The sequence below is a fragment of the Aphelocoma coerulescens genome, chromosome 3 (assembly GCF_041296385.1).
Source record: "Aphelocoma coerulescens isolate FSJ_1873_10779 chromosome 3, UR_Acoe_1.0, whole genome shotgun sequence".
Classification (NCBI taxonomy): Eukaryota; Metazoa; Chordata; class Aves; order Passeriformes; family Corvidae; genus Aphelocoma; species Aphelocoma coerulescens.
The window spans coordinates 64770682-64792087 of NC_091016.1; the positions used below are offsets into that span (position 1 = coordinate 64770682).

Consider the following 21406-nt stretch of genomic DNA (forward strand, 5'->3'; position numbering starts at 1 on the left):
TATACCTTGCCAGTATCAAGACAAAATACTTCTGTTCTGTTTCGTTTTGTTTTTTTAAATGGGATCAGGAGGGGAAAAGAACAGTTAAGTACTGAGGACTAACCTCAGTAGAAATAAGCCAAGTTACTTCAGCGTAGAGAAGACACAATTCATATAGTTAAGAAGGAACCTTGGGCTGTCTCAAGCACCAGTTCTTAATGAATCATTTCTCAGGAAATATATACCTGCATTCTTTAGCTCAGATTCTTCAACAGAATGAGACAATTATTAGTCAAGACATAAAACCTGGGGAAATTAAAGTTATCCATAGTCTCTATTCTGTCCTCCCTTCAGAGACAGGAGCATAATCCCTTCAGTGCTCACCTTATTCTTTCTGCTAGCATAGGAAAACTTTTTTTCCCCCCATATAAAGAGCTGAACAGCCAAAGCACAGTCATGTCTAACTCAGCTAATGAGTACTCCCTCCTAAGAGAAGCAAAATGTATACCCCACACATTTGGTTGTGGGTTTTTTTCTGCTTTAAGCACTTTTTTCCACTTATCCCACTTACTCTGCAAGCTTCTGTTACATGGTCAGCTAGTGACAAAGACTTTAATTATAAGAAAACTGTCAGTAACAACACAACTTTTTTTGTCCTGGTATATTTTGTTTTTAATCAGCGGAGAACATAAATTACTACAATGGCCACAAGATGGAGCTCCTACCTTTTGAGGCTGCTGCTGCTCCAAAAGCTGTTGTCTGAGATGTTCTAAATTTTGTTGCTGTAGCTGTTCAGCTAGTTGGTGAAAAAGTGAGTTGTTCACAGATTCTGGTACTAATGGCCTAAAATGAAATAATTTTAATTTTAAAAAAAAGCCTACCGTTTTTCTCTTGGTTTAAACAGTCAGTAAATAGGTCTTCACAACTGGGTTTCAAGTTTAACTAAAATGTAAAATAATGAGGACAATGGATCTAGTTCCACCTTCTAATAGTATCATTATACCATCAACTGTATAAATATAACTATAAAAAGCAAAGAACATGCTAACTTGAAGATAAAGTCATCAAAAATTCAGGCACACAGATTTACAGTAAAGTGTGTATGTTTAATTTAGTAAACTGTCTTTTCTCTTCGTACTGTTCTGGTGTACTTATGCCCTGAAATAAATATTTTCCTTACTTAATCCTAATGTTCAACTAACATCTTGCAAATTTTAGCATTTTCCGTAAGAAACATAGCTTGGTCTTACAATTGGGAAGAGGGAGTTTCCTTTTTAGGCTCTTCATTTTGTTCTGATTCTTCGCCAAAGTCAAACCTGTCCATCAGCTTCTAGGAGAAAACAAAGTAAGCATTACTGAACACTTCTTATATGTCCCTTTATGTATGTTTCCTTTTTAATAGGAAGATGCTCTTATTCTCAATTTAAGAAAAAACAAAAAAACTTTGGCAAATAACCTGAATAGAAAATCCAATGTCATACTGCTATTGCTATCAAACTCTTGAGTGCATCAAATCTTGCCCCAGCTTTGTTGAGCTCTGCTGCTACAAGTACATGTTCTTTCCACAGTAACTAAGAGCTACTTTGGAGTAAAGCTTAAATAAAGATTAATTTTATGTAATGGTACCTTTAATTAGAAGGAATTACTACGAAGAGGCCAACTATTCAATCCTTTGGTTATCAGCAAACTGCTCTGCTCATATCAAGAGAAGACCTACAGCTTGATTACTTCACAAAGAATTACTGTATTTTCACACACGTGTAATTTAGACAACCTGAATTCCTTCAAATATACTGCTCCTTGAAAACAACTTCTCACATAGTCTGCAAAAAAAATCAAAGCAAGCAGTTATCATGTAAGAGGAATAAGCCTTATAATCGATAAAAAGAAAGGTATCTGACAAGGAGAAAGAGGAAAACTTGAATAAACTTCCTGTTTTATCTGCAAAGATGTCTAAACTGGAGTTCTGCTTAAGTAAAAAAGTTTATCTATTAATTTTAAAAAGTCCGGAAGCATTTTAGTAGCACTTCACTTTCTTGAAGAGAAAACTAAGGAACAAGCATGAAGAAATACAACAGATGTTATTTGTCAGTGAGACTGCCTTTTTTCACTACGTAGTGATAGAGCCGTGCTACTAAAGCCATGTCCATGCATCTTTGCACACCTTGGAAGTCTTCTGAAAAGCAGAGCTAATGCTATACTACAAACCACCGTAACTTCTTCTCAAACCTTAATCTCAGAAGAAAAAAACCAAGAGGATGAGAACATAGGGCAGTCATTTTGAAATACTAAGGCAAAAACATCTTCAGCAGCAAGCTATGGTGATTCAGTAGCCCATTTTCTCTCAGGATGTTCTATTCACTCTCAATTACTGGAGTCCAGCAAGAAGAACAAAGCCTAAGCTAACTAGAAGACTGATCAATCAAGAATTTTTAGAACCACTTTTCCCAATACAATATTTATGAAAGCAGGACAGAAAATGTCTCTGAGAAAACACAGTAGAAACACAGACCATCAAGCTTATGTGAGACGGGATGTTAAAATCCCGAACAACTTTCACCATATATACCTAATCTATATAAAGCAAGGCGACTGCCTTTTTTGTTTGTATTGTTAGAATATTTTCCAGTGAAGCACTTATAAAATGCTGCTGCTCTGAAAAAAATCGTGCATTTTAAACAAATAACCTCAAACTTAAAACACTACTAATCATCATGTATCTTCCATCATGACAAAGTAGGAAGGAAAATAACAAAATATGTACTATTTATATATCTGAGAAAAGAAATAAATAGAAAATAATCAACAGTTCATGACTAACAAAACAAACATTTAGATTAACTGAGGCCAGAGAAAACCAGAGAACTTCTAGCCAAGACAGGTAAATGTCCAGCATGATTTTTGTTTACATTTGTTTAAAGTAACATCGTACATATTGAAAGGCAAAAATCTGAACTGAAAGATCTTGATTTTTACACAGTTTGTAAAAGAATACTCTCTACAATGAAGTAATAGGAATTAAATTAAATTCTAGGATATCAAGTTTAATGTCACACACACACACACGCAATATAAGAAACATAGAACCTTCCCTTTATGCTACATATGTTACTTTAATTAACTAAGAAGAAAATATGTTCCAAAAAAGCAGCAGAAAGAATTAAAGACATGAAAAAAGCTTTTTATTTGAAAGGAAACAAATTTTTTTGTAAGGATCAGGATATTCTGTTTGGAAATTAAAATAAAAAGAGTAGGGTAGATGCACAGGAAATGTTGATCAACTTTTTTTTACCATAACACAGGGATATGGTTCTGTAGCACGGTCAAAAACATGCACATTTGATGTTGCCAAAAGAATTTTCCACATAATGCATATTAATTTGCACAATTAAGTAACACAAGATAGTACAGAGACTGAAGAGCTTGAAAACAAAGGAATGGAAGAACTGTCAAATGTATAAGGAATAGGGTTTTTTAAAAAAAAGATAAACTTGATACTTATGCATTGATCAAAACTATTTTCCTGCATGGTTCATATTTTTTATGCAATTCACCAACATTGTGTCATGGAATGAAAACTGTGCTTCACTGTTTCCTTTGGATTAGAATACTAATAAATGTTTTTTTATCCTAAAAGCTGCCTCTTTTTTTATGTCTGTATATAAACATCTCATCAGAACGTGAATTCCTTTAATTTACTTCATTTACGCTGTGCAACATTCAAGGCAGCCATAGCTATGAGTACACCTATGCATGGAAATGCTGGAATTGAAGTCTGCAGAATAATGCCAAATTACAAAATACTTTCTGTATGTAAATATTATGGCACTCCCTATTAGCTGATGCATTCATTCCCTGGGACCACACCCTTCTTGAGTTGATGGTATAGCAGGAGTACAGGCCATTCTTTTCCTGACTTATTTTTACAGCTGCATTATTTTCAATAAGAAGAGATTATCTGAGTAAGAATAAAAAAGGTTGTTTTTCTTCTCCAACTTCCTTATTCTTAGTATTTATTCACTCCAGGACAATGCTACAGAGATTACATACTCACAAACTGTTTCTTCCAAAGATAATAGAACAATGTTTATTTATTTATTTAGTTAGTTATAATTCTTTGAGCAGAAGTTCATCCTTTTTTTTATGATAGGTATTATACTACTATGACTGCAATTGCCTGCATGGTTGTTACTACCTGGTATGCAATTACATTAGTTTTCTTAAATTTCTGCATTCTGGTTTTGTTTGTAGTTTGGTTTGGGGGTTTTTGGCTCTTTTTTCTTTTTTTTTGGAAATATAATTTCTGCATATTTTCCATTTATTACCTTGTAAGAAACAATTCTCACTGCAGTGTTACAAAGGGTGAGAAAACATATGTAACAATGGCTTACCTTTGCTAAATCAAGTCCATTACCATATTCAATAAACTTTATGGATCCCTCCCAACTCTAGATATTCTACTATGTGCCATTTAGTCCTAAACTAATATGCAACTAATATTTTCATTTACTCTACTCTATTCTGTCTAGACACTTTTTTTGTATTTTCAACATGTAAGCACTTTAATAGTATATTAATGTATTTTTAAAATGTTCAAAGTCAAACAATAAAATCCAGAAGAACTTCCCACATACATATATTTTAAAAATAAATACTTCTTCAAATTTCTATTATTCTACTTCTACCTTATTAAAAGAGACACTCTGTTCCAGTGGATTAAGCGTGTTAGCAGCAGCAGCGGCAGCTGTGAGTTGTGCCGTGAGGGCCTGTAACTGGACGACAAGACCGGCATCCAGGGCTTGAAGTAGTGAAGGCTGAGGTTTCTGCTGCTGTATCTGCAGTGTCTGTATCAACTGCTGAAGCTAAAAGAGAAAAGATAACAAATACATTGAACAAGAGGTTTTTTTAAGCAAAAAACAATACAAACAGACTTTTCCCCTTCCACTTAGTAAAAAAAAAAACCTCAGGAATGAAGTATCATCTAACCTATGGCTATTATTTTGTCTTAATTTGTTTTCATTTACATCAAATTTTTTTCCCACTTACTGGCTAATTTGTTTTCTGGGGCTGATAAGATAGGCAGATGCTTCTTCTTCCTAACTTGCTCTGACAGGTTGCATGATGATGCCAGTCACCACTCAGGATTTCCTGCTTTCTAGGGTTCCCCCTCTTCTGTTTCTCCAGTTTGATTCCTTTTGACCTGAAAAAAATCTGTTAGCCTACTCCAGCTTCCTAAGGGCCCACCTATATTAGGAGAATCTGTATCTTGTAACAGCATTTCTACAGAGAAAAGACCTCCTGCACCATGGCAAGCTCCACTTCAGGCCAATGCAACCTATTCATAGGGAGAGCTTGCACCAGTGTCTCTGCACAAGACACAAGCAAAATCTCACAGTGAAACTCAGGTTTGGGCTGATAGAATGCAATGCCCTTGCTATGTTAACAAAACATAAAAAGCAAATGTACAAACCAATCACCCGGTCTATCTTGATTGCCTTACTTCCTATCTTTCTTTACAAATCCCTATCTATACATAATCTTCTAGGAAGCTGTCCTAAAGAGGAAATCAAAGGCTTTTTCATGTGCAGATCAACTTATCTGTTGAATAGCGATGCTTCAACAAAATTTGCCTTAAGAAAAAATATTAACCCTATGGGAAGAAGCTCTCCTAAAGCACTGTGGAATTAGAGGAAGCAGTTCTTTGACATTCAAAGAGAGAAATCCCTGGAGCCTTATCTTCAGATATTTGTGGAAAAAAGGTTAAGCAAATCCAGGCAGTTCAAACTATGCTGACCTAAGTCCCTGATTACCCTTACATTCATATTCCAACTCCTTATAGTTCCCTACTGAACTCTTAGAGGGTTCAATCCATCCCTTCTTACTAGCCTCACTAGAAACTTCATAAACTTAAATTTCTTTTCTACAATGCATCAAAAATGTGTGACTCTTTTTCAAGATTGTTTTAAGAGTTACTTTCTGATAATGTGAAACAATTCTCCCTATTCTTTTAAAAACAATTATACAGATTTCTTATACAGCAGAGCCTCTGAAAAGGCTTCAATTGTTGTTCTACCTCAGCAAGAGCTTTCACTGATTGCTGCAATAGGCAAAGCTGAAGAGTTCCCCCACACCCCCCCATTTGGCTGATACAGCTGGTCCACCTTGTGCATTGCTCTCAGTAGGAAGGAATCAAACTGAAGAAGCAGAGATGGAGGCCCGCAAGTGGAAGAATCCTGGATGGGCACCATTCTTGCTGTTTTCACATTCTTGTTGGTCACATCTTTCTTAGTCTGCCCTCTCCTGTGTCTGGACTCTCAATTTACCCGCATGCATTCTCACCCATAAAACACAATTGTAGGATTAAATCAAGGTCTTTGGAGCTGTGGAGCTGGGGAGAGGCTGTAGCAGATGGAGTGGTTTGGAGAACAAGAATAAAAGAGATAGACAGCATGTAAGCAAGTATCATAGTCCATCTACCAATCCTATGTACATATTTATTGTGTAACCAGTCTGTCTCCACACTTCTGCTTAAGACTATTTTGACCTAAATAGCCAAATGTTATTTCTTCGTGATCTGCTGTCTTTAAAACCATAATTGCTTTGTCATCTTCACTTTTTTCTCTTGCTTCATTTTCTTTTTTTGTATTCTCTAAGCAACAAACTTTGAGTTACCTCACTGACTTTCCATGCATTTACCATTCTCATTTCATTTCTTTCCCTTGTTTAAGAGCTAGTCCACTATTCTTCCTCCGTATTTCACAAAGTATCCCAGAAACTCACTTTCCTTTGCTTTTCAGTTTCTTCCAGTGTAATCAGATGAAAGTATTCCCTCCACTTCGTTTATGAACAACTACAGATAACTCTGGTTAGCTAAATACTGTAAAACATTCTCACTAAGTAAAGTTCTTACTGCCAACACCAGAACTTTCACTGGCCGCTGCTTCTCATTCATATGTGTGTATTTTTGTTTAGTTTGCCAGCAGGTAAAACAACCTCAGTCCAAATAAAAAGCATAATGCAAAGTTATGCAGGTGCCATAGTTCTATCACAGATTGAAAAATTATGATCTACATTTTTACAGAAAGACAATTGTGTGTGACTGCGTTAAGAGGACAAGCGGTTCTTGTGATGCTGAACATCAAGACACTTTTTTGGAGTTGAGCATTTAAAAACTGAAGAACATAGTAACTTCCAAGTTCTTATTTTTGAATGCTGCAAAATGAAACCTATGTTTAGCTGATGGAAAGATAAAAAATTGAATCAACAGACAGTACAATTCCTGAAAAAGTTTGCTCCCATCCTGTAATTATGTACAATGTTTAGCTCCTCTTCAGGCTTCCAAAAGAAAAATGTGCTTTAACTTGCATACTATTTTATATCTGTATCCATGAAATATTATTGTTGCTCTTGATTTAATCATCTGCAATAGAGCCATACTTGTCATCGATATAGACATGTATTACAGACCATCTTATCTGAAATCACCTGAGACAGTTTTAAGGAACAAACAGGGTTGGCTACAAAAGGTAACATGGAGTTTTAACTGACCTGGAACTTACTTGTGATGAACAGCCTCATTGGACAGTTAACATGGATACTGGACACAAATCTAAGAGATACTCCTGAAAGCACTCCTTACCTGTACCTTAAAGACACAAAGTATCAGACAGTCTACAGTGTCTACAGTGTAACTGTCTACAAAATAGTTACCTGCTGGCCTTGAGGACTCTGTAAAATCTGTGCAACAGCAGCAAGGGTGTCTGTGTTAGCAATCTGGGATACCCAAGGATCAGGTAAACTCTGCGCCACATTGGCTGGGGTAACTGGAGTCACAGGTGTACCTAAAAAAGAGAAAAACCAATATGCCAAAATATTTTAACATCGAAACTTAAAAATAGTGTTAGAGAAGAAAAAAGCCTGCTGTTATTAAATACTGAGAAAGCACATCAATTGAAACTATTTTTCTGACATACACAGAGAGCACACAGAAATAACACAGACTCACATGAACATTCCTAAAGTAGCAGAATTACTTTGTATTAGTGTAGTTCACAGATCTTTTCATTATTGACCTATTGGGGCTACTAACAAAAACACTGATGAAGGCAAAATAAATAGGTTTCACACAGTATTCCAAAACATTCAGTGGAAACTACATATACCAAAAGATAATTGTTAGCGATCTACTCGTCTGCTAGTCTGAATCTCACTGGACTTACACTTTATCCCCAGGAGGAGTCTTAAGGATTCAACTAAAAATTTCAACCTACGTCAGCTGGATTCATGAGGACTGCTTGTTTTATTGCTTTTTCTCAAGAAAAACACAGACTAAATCAGCATTCTGATAATTAGTTTCATGCCATAATCCAGAAGAATCCTCTATACCTGCAAATACTTTTGCATTTATAGCTCAGAAGCAGAGATACATCAACGAATGCTAAATATGACTACATTACTGTTTTAAAAATCAATTTGCATCAGAATCTAAGAACACATTAGAGCAGACTTATGATTCCAACAATTTAATGAAGTCATACTAAATAAATAATACTGAGCTAGAAGATGCAGAAAAGGCACTCCAGGATTTGAAAATTTCACAGATTTGCTTTCCCCCTGAAAACGAAGGTGAATGTGTCCATCCCATTGCTTTTCAGCATGGGATCAGCTAAAGGTGGGTTTACTAAGGCAGGTGCCAAAAGCCATTCCTATCTGGCCAACTTCCCACATATCCCAACCTCGAAAGAAAAAATTTTGATGAAGTGACAAAGTTAAAAATCTATTTTCCTGCCATCTACCTACATAAGCAAGGCAGATGTTCAGAGTACAAAATGATTAAGTCCACATTTATCATAATGTTTTCCTGTTTCCCTGATCTTGATGATATCTGTAATATACTTCTTTCTAGCACTCAAGTGAGATACTTCAGCATGTTAACAGGCAACATACCAAAGCTGACAGAAGTGTTTTGATTCAAATTATGACTTCCATCTGGTTTTGTTTACCTGGCGTATTGTTGCTCATAGCAGCTGTAGTGCTGGGCAAGACAGGGGTCACAACGGGAGGAGGAATTCCTGCTGCCATATCCAAGAGAGGCTGAATAATTTCACTCTTGAACACATTATTCTTCTGCCATAAATTTAGCACTCTAACAATTTTACTCTAAAATGAAGAAAAGACAACAAAAGACCTGAGTCATACTTATTTTTCTTGTTGTTATTGATTATGGAATTCTTAGCTAGCAATGTTAATCTGTCTAGATAGAAGGACCTTTAGATTTGCAGACAGCAAGGACAGTTATACTGGATCACACCAAAGATGTCTGAACCATGAATCTGAGACTGACCCTAGGCAACAGCAAAGAGCTACTACACACAGGTGACAATGTTCTCTCAATCAAAAACATGCTTTTACTCTTGGAAGATGACATGGAAGGAAAATTATTTTAAGGAAGCATTTTAAAGCATGGCTAGTAATTAAAATAATTAATTACTAGTCTCCTAATTTTTTATAGTTAACATATATAAATGCGATTCTGTTCTGCCTATGAATCAAAATCATTTATGTGCACTGAAAAATGGGCATATACTAGTAAGACTGCTAAATACTTTTATTAGAAAAGCAGCTTAATATTTTGCAAGCTCATTTCTATTCTCATTTCCTCATGAAGTGAGGAATTTAAAAGTTTAAACTGGAACACAACTACCTGCCTATTGAAAATACATAGTAATACTAAAAAATGTGGATTGTGGGGAAGGAAAAAAAAATCAGAATTAAGACTTCACATAATTCCATTAGCTGTAACTCATTGTTCAGCTTAAATTTTCATTATATTTTTTTCTATTTCAATAGAAGCATTCTATTACATCATAAACAGATCACCATTTTCATCTGCTTCCAGACTTTTTTTTTTAATAAGCTTCACTTCCACCAAAAGGAAAGATTTTGCTTTATTTTGGAGAAAAAAGTGAGTTGTATTACAAACAGCAAGAAATTCTTCATAGGATCTGGTGTTTGCTTTCACAAAGATGGTTTAATTACTTGAATTCTATAAAACAAGAACATGAAGTACTTAGCCACAGTGCTCAAAACAAAGAAATAGAAGTCTGTTTGCCCAGAACTACAAGAGGATATTTAACTATAATATAGAGAAGTGCTGAACTTTCACTGCATGGAAAATGCAGTTTAGAGTTCCCTTAAAGAAATCTCTGATGGCTTCCACTCAGCATTACAGTATCTGAGCCTTTCTTCTTTGAAAGTCTGTTTAATAAGCAGTCCTTGACAAGTCCACCAGAGGCTCTAACTTCCCTCATTTCTCCAGAACAGAAATGTAAAACTGTTTCTGTGGCTCAGTATCTACCTGCACCTTGCACTTTCTCTGGGCCAGACAGAGGAATCAGTGAGGTGTTTTTGTTGTTACCTTAAATGAAATGTTACTGAATTTCTGCTTGATTTAAAAATAAATTCCACATTTGCTCATATAAAGAAGTTTATCCAACCAAAAAAATGCAGATCCTGACACATTTTCCTGCAGAGGTCCTAACTACTCTAAAAAGGCAGGAATCCTAGGATAACACAATGCCTGAACTTGCCTTAACCACCTTCCATGGATGGAAGACCTGATGGGTTTTCAGGTCTCTGGTTGAAAAAAAACACTGTAGGAAGGCACGTAACTATTCAAAATATAATTCTTCTCTTCCTGTAGCATCCTGTCTCACTTACTACTTTACTTAATGACTCTATCACACAAATTTCTGTGAAGACAAAGCCCTTAGCATTCCCCACTTTTTCATAGCTATTCAATAAGAAGAAATACTACCAATTTTACAACCAGGGACAAATACGAAGGAAGTTAAACTGCCTGCACTCTGCTATTTCCAGCCAATCTTTTAGAAACAGGATTTGGTAGCTATCTCAACTACTGGCATCCAAGGGAACAGCTGAACTATTGAGTCAAACTATTCAAGTTAAATCTTATTTAGCTGCTGGATGATCACAGAATCAAAGGGAAGACCACTTTCTCAAAACTCTAATCTCATGGAATGTATCTTTCCAATCCCTACACTAAGACAAGCAACATTAAGAAATACATACACAGGGCAAGTTTATAAGTAGGTCCCCACCAGCAAGTAGAAAGAGATCAGAATCTTTACTCTTTATAGATGATATGCTAAAGATTGTTTTAAGTAGAAAGATCTGTAAGTGGTTTACCTTGTCATCACCAGGACAACGGTACAAGTTCTGGAACGTGCTGATGATGTTATTGCTGAACCTTGGTGCAAATACATCCTTTTCTTGTCCAAACTGATGCCGGGACTGTCTCACAATGGAGTCAATGACATACAGACCAGGCACCTTGTACTCTGGTTTGCACTATAAAGAATGGTAATTTAAAATGAACATACGTGAAAAATAACCAGAATCATTAACGGCAGAGTAAATATGAACAATCCTCTCTAATTTTTAAATGGGTCCAACTACACTGAAATGTTCTCTTATTTAATAAATTGTCCTGGAAAATGAAACCTTCTCAAAAACATCTAACATTTAAACATCTAATGCTTAAATTATCACATCTGTATGCATTCCACAGGTATGTAAATGGTGTAAAATCAATTTCTTACTGCTAAAAAATTAACTATTTAAAATCTACCCATTAAAAAAATTAACACACAAACCACATATTCTTTTAAAATGCACACTCTATTTTCAGAGTACTGCATAAATAGTAATAGTACATTTAATGTACTTAATAGTACATTTGGACTAGCTGTAAATGTAATTCAAGATATTTTTGTCCTTCTTTAGCATCAAAGTAAACATTAAAGTTAAAATTTGTTTACGTTATTTTATATTGTATTTATATTGTTATATAAATTATTGTATTAGATTTATTATTATGTATTGTATTATTGTATTATTATTATATTAATATTATGTATTATAAATTATGTATTATATTTATTATATTTATATTGTTGTAATTAGGGTGTTGTATATCCTCCCCTGCAGAAGAAAAACATTTATGGGGACATCTGTTTGGCTGAGAATATACCAATGATATTTATTTTAGAACCCTGGAAAACTTGCATAATTTGCAAACAGCACGATATTTATAAAGCATGTCTGCTAACTAAAATACTAATTAGTTATGTAATTTTACTTTTTTAACAACTAATGCTAAAATCTTTGTCTTCTAATTGCAAAGTAGTTACACCACATTACTGCAACCAGTTTTAAGACAGAACGAAAAGTGGTCCAAAAATAGAATGAAGTCACCATCAGAATACATTATGTTATGGATTCACTTAATAAATATTCGGTGTACACAGTTATCACACACGGTACTATGGAAAACATGGGAAATTACACCCTTTTCCTCTCTATAAACAAATTATGCAACACACTAAGTTAATAATCTTTAATAAAGTGCCAAACACTTCAGAATATTAATTTTACTATGCCCTGGATACAAATGTTCTGTTTTGAAAAGTGTTGATTTGCTAACACTTGCAACCTTGAGAAAGCACTTCTTTAGTTTCTAGACACGGTTCAGCGTAATTAGGTATGGCATTCTTTATTTTTAAGAATGTGTGTGGAATACATGTGCATCATTAAACTTAAATTGGATATAATATGCTGTCTTCAGAAAATCACTTCAATGTATTGTAGCTTCTGAAATTTAATTTAAATTATTAAAAAGGAGTATTCTTCATACGGAACAGACAGATATACAACTTTTCACAATATTCAAATTAATAAAGCTCACAGATATTCAATAAGAAAACTCAGGAAATACATTAGGTGAAGTATTTTAAAACATAGCACATAAAGAAAGCAAAATATGATAATTAGTGTAATATAGATTATATTAAAAAGGCAATAAAATACAATTAAAAATTAAATAAAAAGAACACTGGGGCTGTGAACCCCCATATCCCTAATCTTAGATGGGATATGCTTTTACACACAAATATTTACTTATTTTCTGAGTGGGTAATCAATAAGGTAATTTGATTACTCAAAGAAATTAAGTCTGGCTCTCCAATGGAATCACCTCACATATATGAAACGTGATCATTTGACCCCCTAAAGTGATCTTCTGCCAGAGAATAAAACAGTCAACCAAAGTAACAAAAGACCAATGAGTTAAGTATCACAAAATGAAGAATGTCATGGGCAATTATTTCATCTGAAGTTTCAGTAACCTCATGAAATGAGGAAAGAAAATACTGGGGCTGTAAAGGATGAAGAGCAAACTAATTGAGATGGCATTGACATCACTCTGGTCAGGTCTACAACAGATTTTTATGAAAGATTCAGTCATCTTGAGCTTTAACTTGAAGTGACTGCTTTCAGAAAAATACCCAATTGTTCTCCAAACATACAATTTAAGTCCTTTAATATTAAATACCTAGCTATCATCTGCTTATCTCTCATTCTACTAAACCAAGAAGTTATTATTTAAAATTATTAATAAGTTGTACATTTCACTAAATTGTTCAATAAATAATTTAAAAACCCTCATCAAGACCACCAAAGGGAATCATCTAATCCAGAGTGATCATTAAGAAGGATATCAATAAGAATAGACATCTGCCTTCTCTAACCAGCAATGAACAGCGCAGAATTTCCTCATCGAGCAGTACTGCACACTGAAGGGCGTATGTGAAAGGTAACTCAATAGTTTTGGTAGCTTGTGGAAGGGTCATGAACAACCAGTCCCATTCCTGACAAACTGCCATTCTTCCATGCACAGGATAAAACTTCTCTTGTGCCTATGAATACTGAACTGCCAATCGCAGCCACTGCAACTAAAACGCAGTGTTTGGAACTCAGACAGTTCTGAACTAATTTCAGGATGTGGAACTGCAAAGTGCTACTTGTCAGAGATGGATAGGATGTATACCTGCTCTCCTCCTCCTGTGCTCACCTGTAGCATTGAGCAGGGACCAGAGGATAGTGATCCCTTTCTCAGAGATGGAAGAAGTCAGAGTCAGGGCCACAAAAGACAACTACCTGACAAAAAACTAGCAGTGTTCATAAAGTATACTACTAGTTTTTACTACTGCTTGAAACATATATGACTCTTTTTTTCACATAGGACTGATGTAAGAGTACCTAAATAATTCATTCAAAAATACTTCTGAGACAGATAAAAACACCAGGCTGAAGCTGAAAGCTGTTTACACTGTCTAGCCACTGGCAAAAGGCACTGCAGAGTACACTGAGCACCAAGGAATAAAAGTCAATGAGCAAGACAGCTTACTAACACAGAGCAATCCAGACTGCTTTGTAAAAAAGGATAGCAGAAAGAAAATTGCATCCAACATTGCAACACTAACAGCCTAACTTTTCTGGCTGGTTTTTCAAAACTAAAATGCAATTTAATAATAATTTACTGCTATTTACAAAAAAAAAGAAGAAATTCAGTACCAAAATAACCAACTGAACAATCAGGTACAACACAGATAAGCAGGGAAGACTCACAAATTTGAATCCATGCATTTCCAACTGGAAGCAAAATGTAGTTTTACCCAAGAATAATTAACTGTTGCAAGAAAAGAAAGTGCTATAAATTTCTTTGCTATTCAGAATCTTTAAATTAATATTACCATCTTCCCAAAAAGTAATTCTAGTCTAGCCAAAGAAATACTTTTTGTTTTAATTTACTTGCTAGAACCATCAACTGAAATACTGCATCTCCTGCTACAAAAAAGATGAGGCTGGAGGTCGTCTTCCCTTCAGCTTTAAAATCAATGGGAAAACCTGGCATAAAAGCAAAAGCAACTGTCACTAGCCAAACTGTCAATTGTTTTGCTGTTAGCTGTTCACTGACAGTCTCTTTTAACATTAAATAAATACAATACAGAAGCAGTCTTAAAACAGAATCAACAGTGACTCAGACCAAAGAACAAAATGAGAACAAAGTATTTGTCATTCTGCATGGGTTATGATCTGCTGCTGATTACTAGCAGAAATTGAATGTGACTAAAAATGGAAATAAACTAATATGTGCTAAAAATATTAATCCGTATGTGTACCTAAACCCCCACTTGACTGACTTACCTTTTGAATGAATTTCTCAACGCTCTGTACAACATGCTTGTAGAACTGAAAAATAAAATAGTATTTCAATAGAGGAGAAAATCTGAAGATGCATATACTTGTTCAAGTATGTTGATACATTGATAGCAAAACCAGAAGCAGAAACTTTGGATCATTAAACAGCAATCCAATACCTACAGGTAAACATGCAATCTTCCTTAAAACGCTTAACAACATACAATGTCAGTGTTTCTTCTTTTTCTTGAAGGTTTTTTACACTGGATGTTTTGAGTAGCAAGCTTACTTATTGAGAACTAGGAGAATAATATAATTGTTGCACCAAAACACATAGTTATTTCAGTAAGCACAACTGAAGACATTCACCTAATTTTACTAAACATGTAACTTCTCTGCCTTTCATTAATTAATAACATCTACTGAATACTTTTTCTTTAAAGTTGGCCTGTCTTTTGTGGAATTGCTTTTTAAATCTCACGTATAATCACAATGGCTCTAAATCATGACAGTAATTGAGATAACCACTCTACACAATTAAATGATGTTATTGAAATGATAGGAGTGGAAGTAAGATTTCCAAGCTGAGTACATGATAAAACATTTTGGTATCATTTAACTGCTTAATTAACAGAACCATCTATTATGATTTATTACTTGTTTAAGTTCAATACAAGTTCTCAGCGTTTTCACTATACAGCAACACACAGGCTTTAACTTACACAGACATACTTAAGAAAGCCACTGAATTTCACTCTTGAGTCATCAAATTGCTCTTTCCCACTTACACAAAACAACAATATAGGTATATGAAAATATATCTGCATTGTCAGCAAAGGAATGTAGATAGGAAGAGCATAAGTTTGGTTTGTCCTCTTTTCTACCTCTCCTGCTCTCACTGAGTTTCCATTTGCTTTAATGCTTAACACTAGTGGCATACTTCTTTCCTTGACCCTTTTTCAGTGACTTTTCTGCTGTGCCATTGTTGTTTGGCAATTAGTTTTACTTTGTGGCAGGAATCATCTTTAATAAGTGCACTAAGACTAGAACTTAAAAACAATTTGTATCCAAGCAACATGAAAACTGAAATCTATGAACAATATCCATGAAAAGCTATGCGAGGAATTTAGAAAAATGAACAGCTGTATTGATCCAAAGGCATGCATAAATTTTAGGGAGGGAGGAAGGGAGAGAGGGCAGAAGGATGGGTGAATTGTAGTTTTCTATTTATTCATCTGTTAACAGGCATGTCAGTGTCTCCTTTTTAAACTGAAAAAAAAACCCCTGTCTTTCAAATCTGATAGAAGAGTCAAATTTGTATAATTCTTTCTCACATATGACAACCAGCAAATGAAAGTCACACAACAAATTAAGCCTTCTGCTGCATTCCTGAAAATCCCCTATCACATTTGATTATAACTTGGAAATTGTAAACACAACAAGGGAGGTGGAAAGTTCTGAAGCAAATTCTTTAGACTATTCCACAAAATTATTTTGATATATATGAGAAATGTAAAAGAGGTCAAAATAAGTTAACTGATTTCTTACCTTTATAGCCTTGATTGCTGCCTTGGTGATCTGCGTCATTTTAGCTTTAGAAATGGGTGGCTTATAATCATTTAGCGAGTACAACTGCCAAAAAAAAAAAGAAAAAAAAAGTAATCAGAAATATAATCTGCAGTTATAAGCAGAACACATTATTTTTCCACAAGAAAACACCATTTTAAATTTTCACTGGATTTTATGTATTAAGCAAAAAAGGCATTCCCATTTAAGAAAAAAATTTTAAAAACCTCAACAACATATAATGTAAGATCCAAAATGCTTAAAAGAGGTCCCTATATAAACACCTAGCTTTACTAGCACTAAGTACTGGAGGCACTTCAGGTGAAGTTACAAAATAAATACGTACAACATACAAATACGGTAGCTCTTACTAAGTTTCCCAGAGCAAAGACATTAATATACTTGAATACCTTTATGGAAGCATAACAAAATCTTAACTTAGTATATTCATGATCATATGCCTGCTGAATCAAGTCTTTTCATTTTCCACTAAACAAACAAACAACAACAAAATCAAGCCCAGCGAGCACAAGCATGTAGCAATTTTGCCACTTAAAACAGATTGGTAATATATCAGAAGTATCAGAAATACTTAAGCAAAAATCCAGCTGTGTTCTCAATTTCAAACACAGCTTCTTAACTTCACTAATATCTAACCAGCAAACCAACCACAGCACACAGGTAGTGAAGTTTTGCAACGATGTTTTCTCCCTGGACGCAGTATTAACTCAATTCGTTTGACTGGTACATACATCTCCCAGCAGAAGCAATCCAGCATGACAAGTATTCATCAGAAATTTGCTACACAGGGAAACTTTACACTAACTTAATTCATAGCTACGACTGATGGGTGGTAATTAGAAACAACTTGTTCCCAAGGCTATTTACTTGCTGTGAAAATCTCCAATTATCCACAATATATGATTTTGAACAAAATGTTGCTCCTTTCTCCTGCAGGTCTAAGTGTTATAAGAGAAGGGACTGGCTGGTACTTGCTACTTTCAGACATAAAAAGACCAGACACAAAATGCCAAGCCAGATTCAAGGACATTCTTGACTTACATTTTATTTTTGTTTACAACATGTTTAGAAGCATGTTAGTTCAAAAATGGAGTTCTGATAAGGACCATCCATAAACGAAATTTTATTTCCTTCCTAGAACAGGAAGAATTGGAGTTCTTCCATAAAACACTAATTGAAACAGAAACAAAGCCCAAACCCCCTCTCCTCTCCCACATAGCCTGAGAAATGCAATATATTGAACCAAATTAATGCCCATACAGATATTTACAATATCTTTAACTTCCTAACATTTGCTATATTTGTGGCAAACTGCTAGATCAGAAAGCATAGTTCAGAATTGTTTATATTTAATAAAGCAAACTGTAAAACAGGATCACACAGTGGAAAGGATAAGACAATCTTAAATATAGGTCATGTTCCCCAAGTTGCTTATAATAATTTGTCACTGATGATAACAAGTAGATATTCTTTCTTCATATCCGAGTTTCCAAGAGACAAGGATTTGTTCTCCTTCCAAACATGAGGTGCTTATTTTTCTATACTTTCCTGTCAAAACCGGTTTTAACCAAAACTTCCTATAGCTGTCAAAACACAAAGTGAAAAAAATTGGTTTGTCCATGCATAAGTGTCTGTCTTCTCAGCTTGAAAGGATTTCCATTAAAACTGTAAAATTATAACCAGTTCACAGCTAGACATCCGCTCTTAAAACAACCGTTACTACTTCTCACTAATGCTAATAGTTGTTGCAAAATATTCTGATTTATTTATGTGCTGCTCACACAACAAAAACCAATACATTTCTAAAATGTAGATATATGAATGCTCTTCACCACCATGGGGGAAAGGGAGAAAAGAGGCAAAACCTCAAGAGTCTCAAACCAGTTTCTTCTCTGTTTTATGCCTCACTGTTCAGCTTCCAGTTACTCACAGGTAATTACCAAAATGTAATCACTCATCCTGGCTACTGTTTGGCTGGATGTTTTGCAACTACAGCTGAACTACTTCTGGGAACACTACAGCACCAGAAACTTTTTGTTTATATACTGTTTCTTAGCAGAGTCAGTTTGGGCACTCCTGGTCAGCATTCTCAAGCCCAAAACACTAATTAGTAAAAGCAAAACCAATTACAGGTATGTGTGTGATGTCAGCCTAGATTCAAGAAGCCACCTTGACAATCTAAAAGCAATCCCAGATGAGACTGGCACAGGAGCTCCTTCACCTACAACACACACAGCTGTAAGGAGGCAGAACCACTGACTCACATAGATAGTCACAGGGACCACAGCTGACCAGGCCATCAGCTTTGAAATAATCCAGGCTTTAATGGGGCAGTTCTAAGTATCAAGGAGGCCACTACACAGGACTGGGAAACAAGCAAGAGCTGCACACAACTGACACTGAGACATCAGCTGTGTGCAGTCAGGTATCTTAACACCACTTATCAGGAATATGCCAAAAGCCAAAAGGATAGCATGGGCGGTTGCTAACATCCCGTTACTTTACTCCAGGTAGCAAAGAGGCAAATTTAGCCTTAAGGACTGAACATCCAAGGGGGAAAGGTGGTGGTGGTAAGGAACCAATAAAAAGAGTTAAACTCAGTACTTCTGCAGAGAGAGGCTTTTTGGACAATGGATACACCTGTTACAGATTTTAACAGCTATTTAAAAAAACCCACAGATCCCAAATTTAGTACCTGGAAGAAGCCAAGAAAAGAAAACACTCTTCTAAATTATTTTTCTTTAATTGTCTTCAAGAAGCTTTTCATTTACTGTAAAACATTTCATTTTGAAAAGTTTATTCACTTGGAAAAACTGGTGATTGCCTTGACCCAGGTGCAGAAGGACCATGCAGTCAGCCTTGTTCAATACAGAGTTTGCATGGGCTCTCTCCTCAAGCCTGTCAGGCTCCTTCTGGATGCCATCCCTTCCCTCACATGTATCAAATGCACCTCAATGCTGAGGTTGCATCCAATCCCACTGTCTTAAGTCATCAAAAAAGATATTACACAGTATCTATCCCAGTGTGGACCCCTGAGGGACATCACTTCATACTGGTCTCCATTTGGACACTGTAGCCATTAACTACAACTCTTTGGATGCTGACATCCAGCCAGCTCTTTATCCACCAAACAGTCCTTCCATCAAAACCATTTTCTCTACTGCTAGGCTGACCAGAGAAGCAAGACCTGGCTGCCTCCCTAGTAATGAAAACTTCTAGTTTTGATCCAGCAGAGACGGTTTAGGACACTCGGAATTTGAAGAATAAGGAGTTAGACATACATGTATTATTTTTTAAATTTGTGCTTATATCCTAGGTCAATTTTTCCTGTATGCCCTTTTGTACAGATGTTTAGTTAAACCAGTTTGCTCTCATTAAATCCTGCTCTTAGTTTTGTAGGATGCTCACGCTCATTTGCAGAAGGTAACTGCTTGCCCTCACACAAAATAAGTCTTTAAATAAACCAGAAGACAAAAAAGGCAACACAGCTAAATAGCAAAGTCGAGGAAACTCTCTGAAGTAAAATTATACACTTCAGAAGATCAGTAATAATATTCAAAGGGGATGGGGAGGAGTGGGAGTGACCATAAAATCTGGCTAGTAATGTACATGCAAAAGACAGTGCAATCAAGTTTAAGAAACAAACAAGAGAAAGCATGAAAATCAGCACTTTTCAGAAGAGAGAAGGAATAGCAAATCTATTAAAGTGCTTCTCCAGGACAATCAGCACTTAGAGAAGGACTCATAGGAGATAAAGCCCTACAGCAAAAGAACGTTCCCCCCCCCCCCTTTTTTTTTTAGCTCTACATACTAAGGAAAAATTGATTCCACACCAGAATCCTCCTGAAGTGTGTTTACAAGAAGGTAAATTTCCACAATGTGAAAAATAATGAAGTATTAGAACAGAATTGAAGGATGAAAAACTTGGTAGCAGCTGTGATTCATGAACTCTCATTTAAAACAGTCTCAATCTTACAGCTCTGAAAGACAGGAAAAGCAACATGAATTTCTGACAAGGGTTCAAGGGAAGAACTAGGAAACAATGGATCAGTTAGGTTAAATGTTTGTACCAAAAAAAAAAAGCAAAAATTACTCGAAATAGAGGTATTAGTGGACACACAGAAAATTCCATGCAGCTGTTCTAAGGAAAAGACACATCTCAGCATACTGTTCTTCCCTGAAAGACTCTATAAGCACAGTGAGACCACCTGGACTACCAAAACACATTTACCAAAGATCTCTCACAAAAGGCTCCAGAGAAACCAAGCTGTCCTAAGCCGGCCCTTGCATAACAAAAAACCCAACCAATTACTCCTTAAATACAGCCAGCAAACAATTTGAATGAACAGTCATTTGGTGCATGGTAAAGGGAAGTCCCAATAGAGCCCACTTGTGCCTCCACTGTCACCTATATTCTGGTTAGGACAAAGTCAAACTGTCAAAAGCTGAAGAGGAACATCGGCGACACTACCGAGTAATCATCAGGCAGACAAATTCAGCACAAGTACACACACAGTGGACACTGGCTTTGAAGCTGGCTATTGCCATCCAGCAAAGAGATCTGGTGATACGTGAGAGATTGCATTGAAGATATCAACTCAAGAGTAAACCAGAAAAATCTCAGTAGTAAATGCAGTAAATGGACGTTCAGACTCACATTACTTAGGTGACGATACTAACCTACAGGGCACTCTCGACTCTATAATCTCCAAGGCTGGCATGAAATCATTAGAGATAACTAAAACTGTGGAGAAGCTTTTAAGCGAAGAACAAAGGTTCT

At 35.6% G+C, this 21406-nt stretch overlaps 1 protein-coding gene across 6 annotated transcripts in view; it reads right to left on the reverse strand.

The window, feature by feature from the left end:
* SCAF8 (SR-related CTD associated factor 8) overlaps nucleotides 1-21406 on the reverse strand; it is a 103421-nt gene that overhangs the window by 51883 nt on the left and 30132 nt on the right. For all 6 annotated transcript variants that reach the window (XM_069010634.1, XM_069010637.1, XM_069010638.1 and 3 more), the window contains 8 exons: nucleotides 16588-16671; nucleotides 15046-15090; nucleotides 11188-11349; nucleotides 8982-9138; nucleotides 7690-7820; nucleotides 4665-4841; nucleotides 1230-1309; nucleotides 705-822 (listed from right to left, as the gene is read on the reverse strand). In XM_069010634.1, coding sequence (XP_068866735.1) covers nucleotides 705-822; nucleotides 1230-1309; nucleotides 4665-4841; nucleotides 7690-7820; nucleotides 8982-9138; nucleotides 11188-11349; nucleotides 15046-15090; nucleotides 16588-16671 — 954 coding nt within the window. The remainder of the gene's footprint in view (nucleotides 1-704; nucleotides 823-1229; nucleotides 1310-4664; nucleotides 4842-7689; nucleotides 7821-8981; nucleotides 9139-11187; nucleotides 11350-15045; nucleotides 15091-16587; nucleotides 16672-21406) is intronic.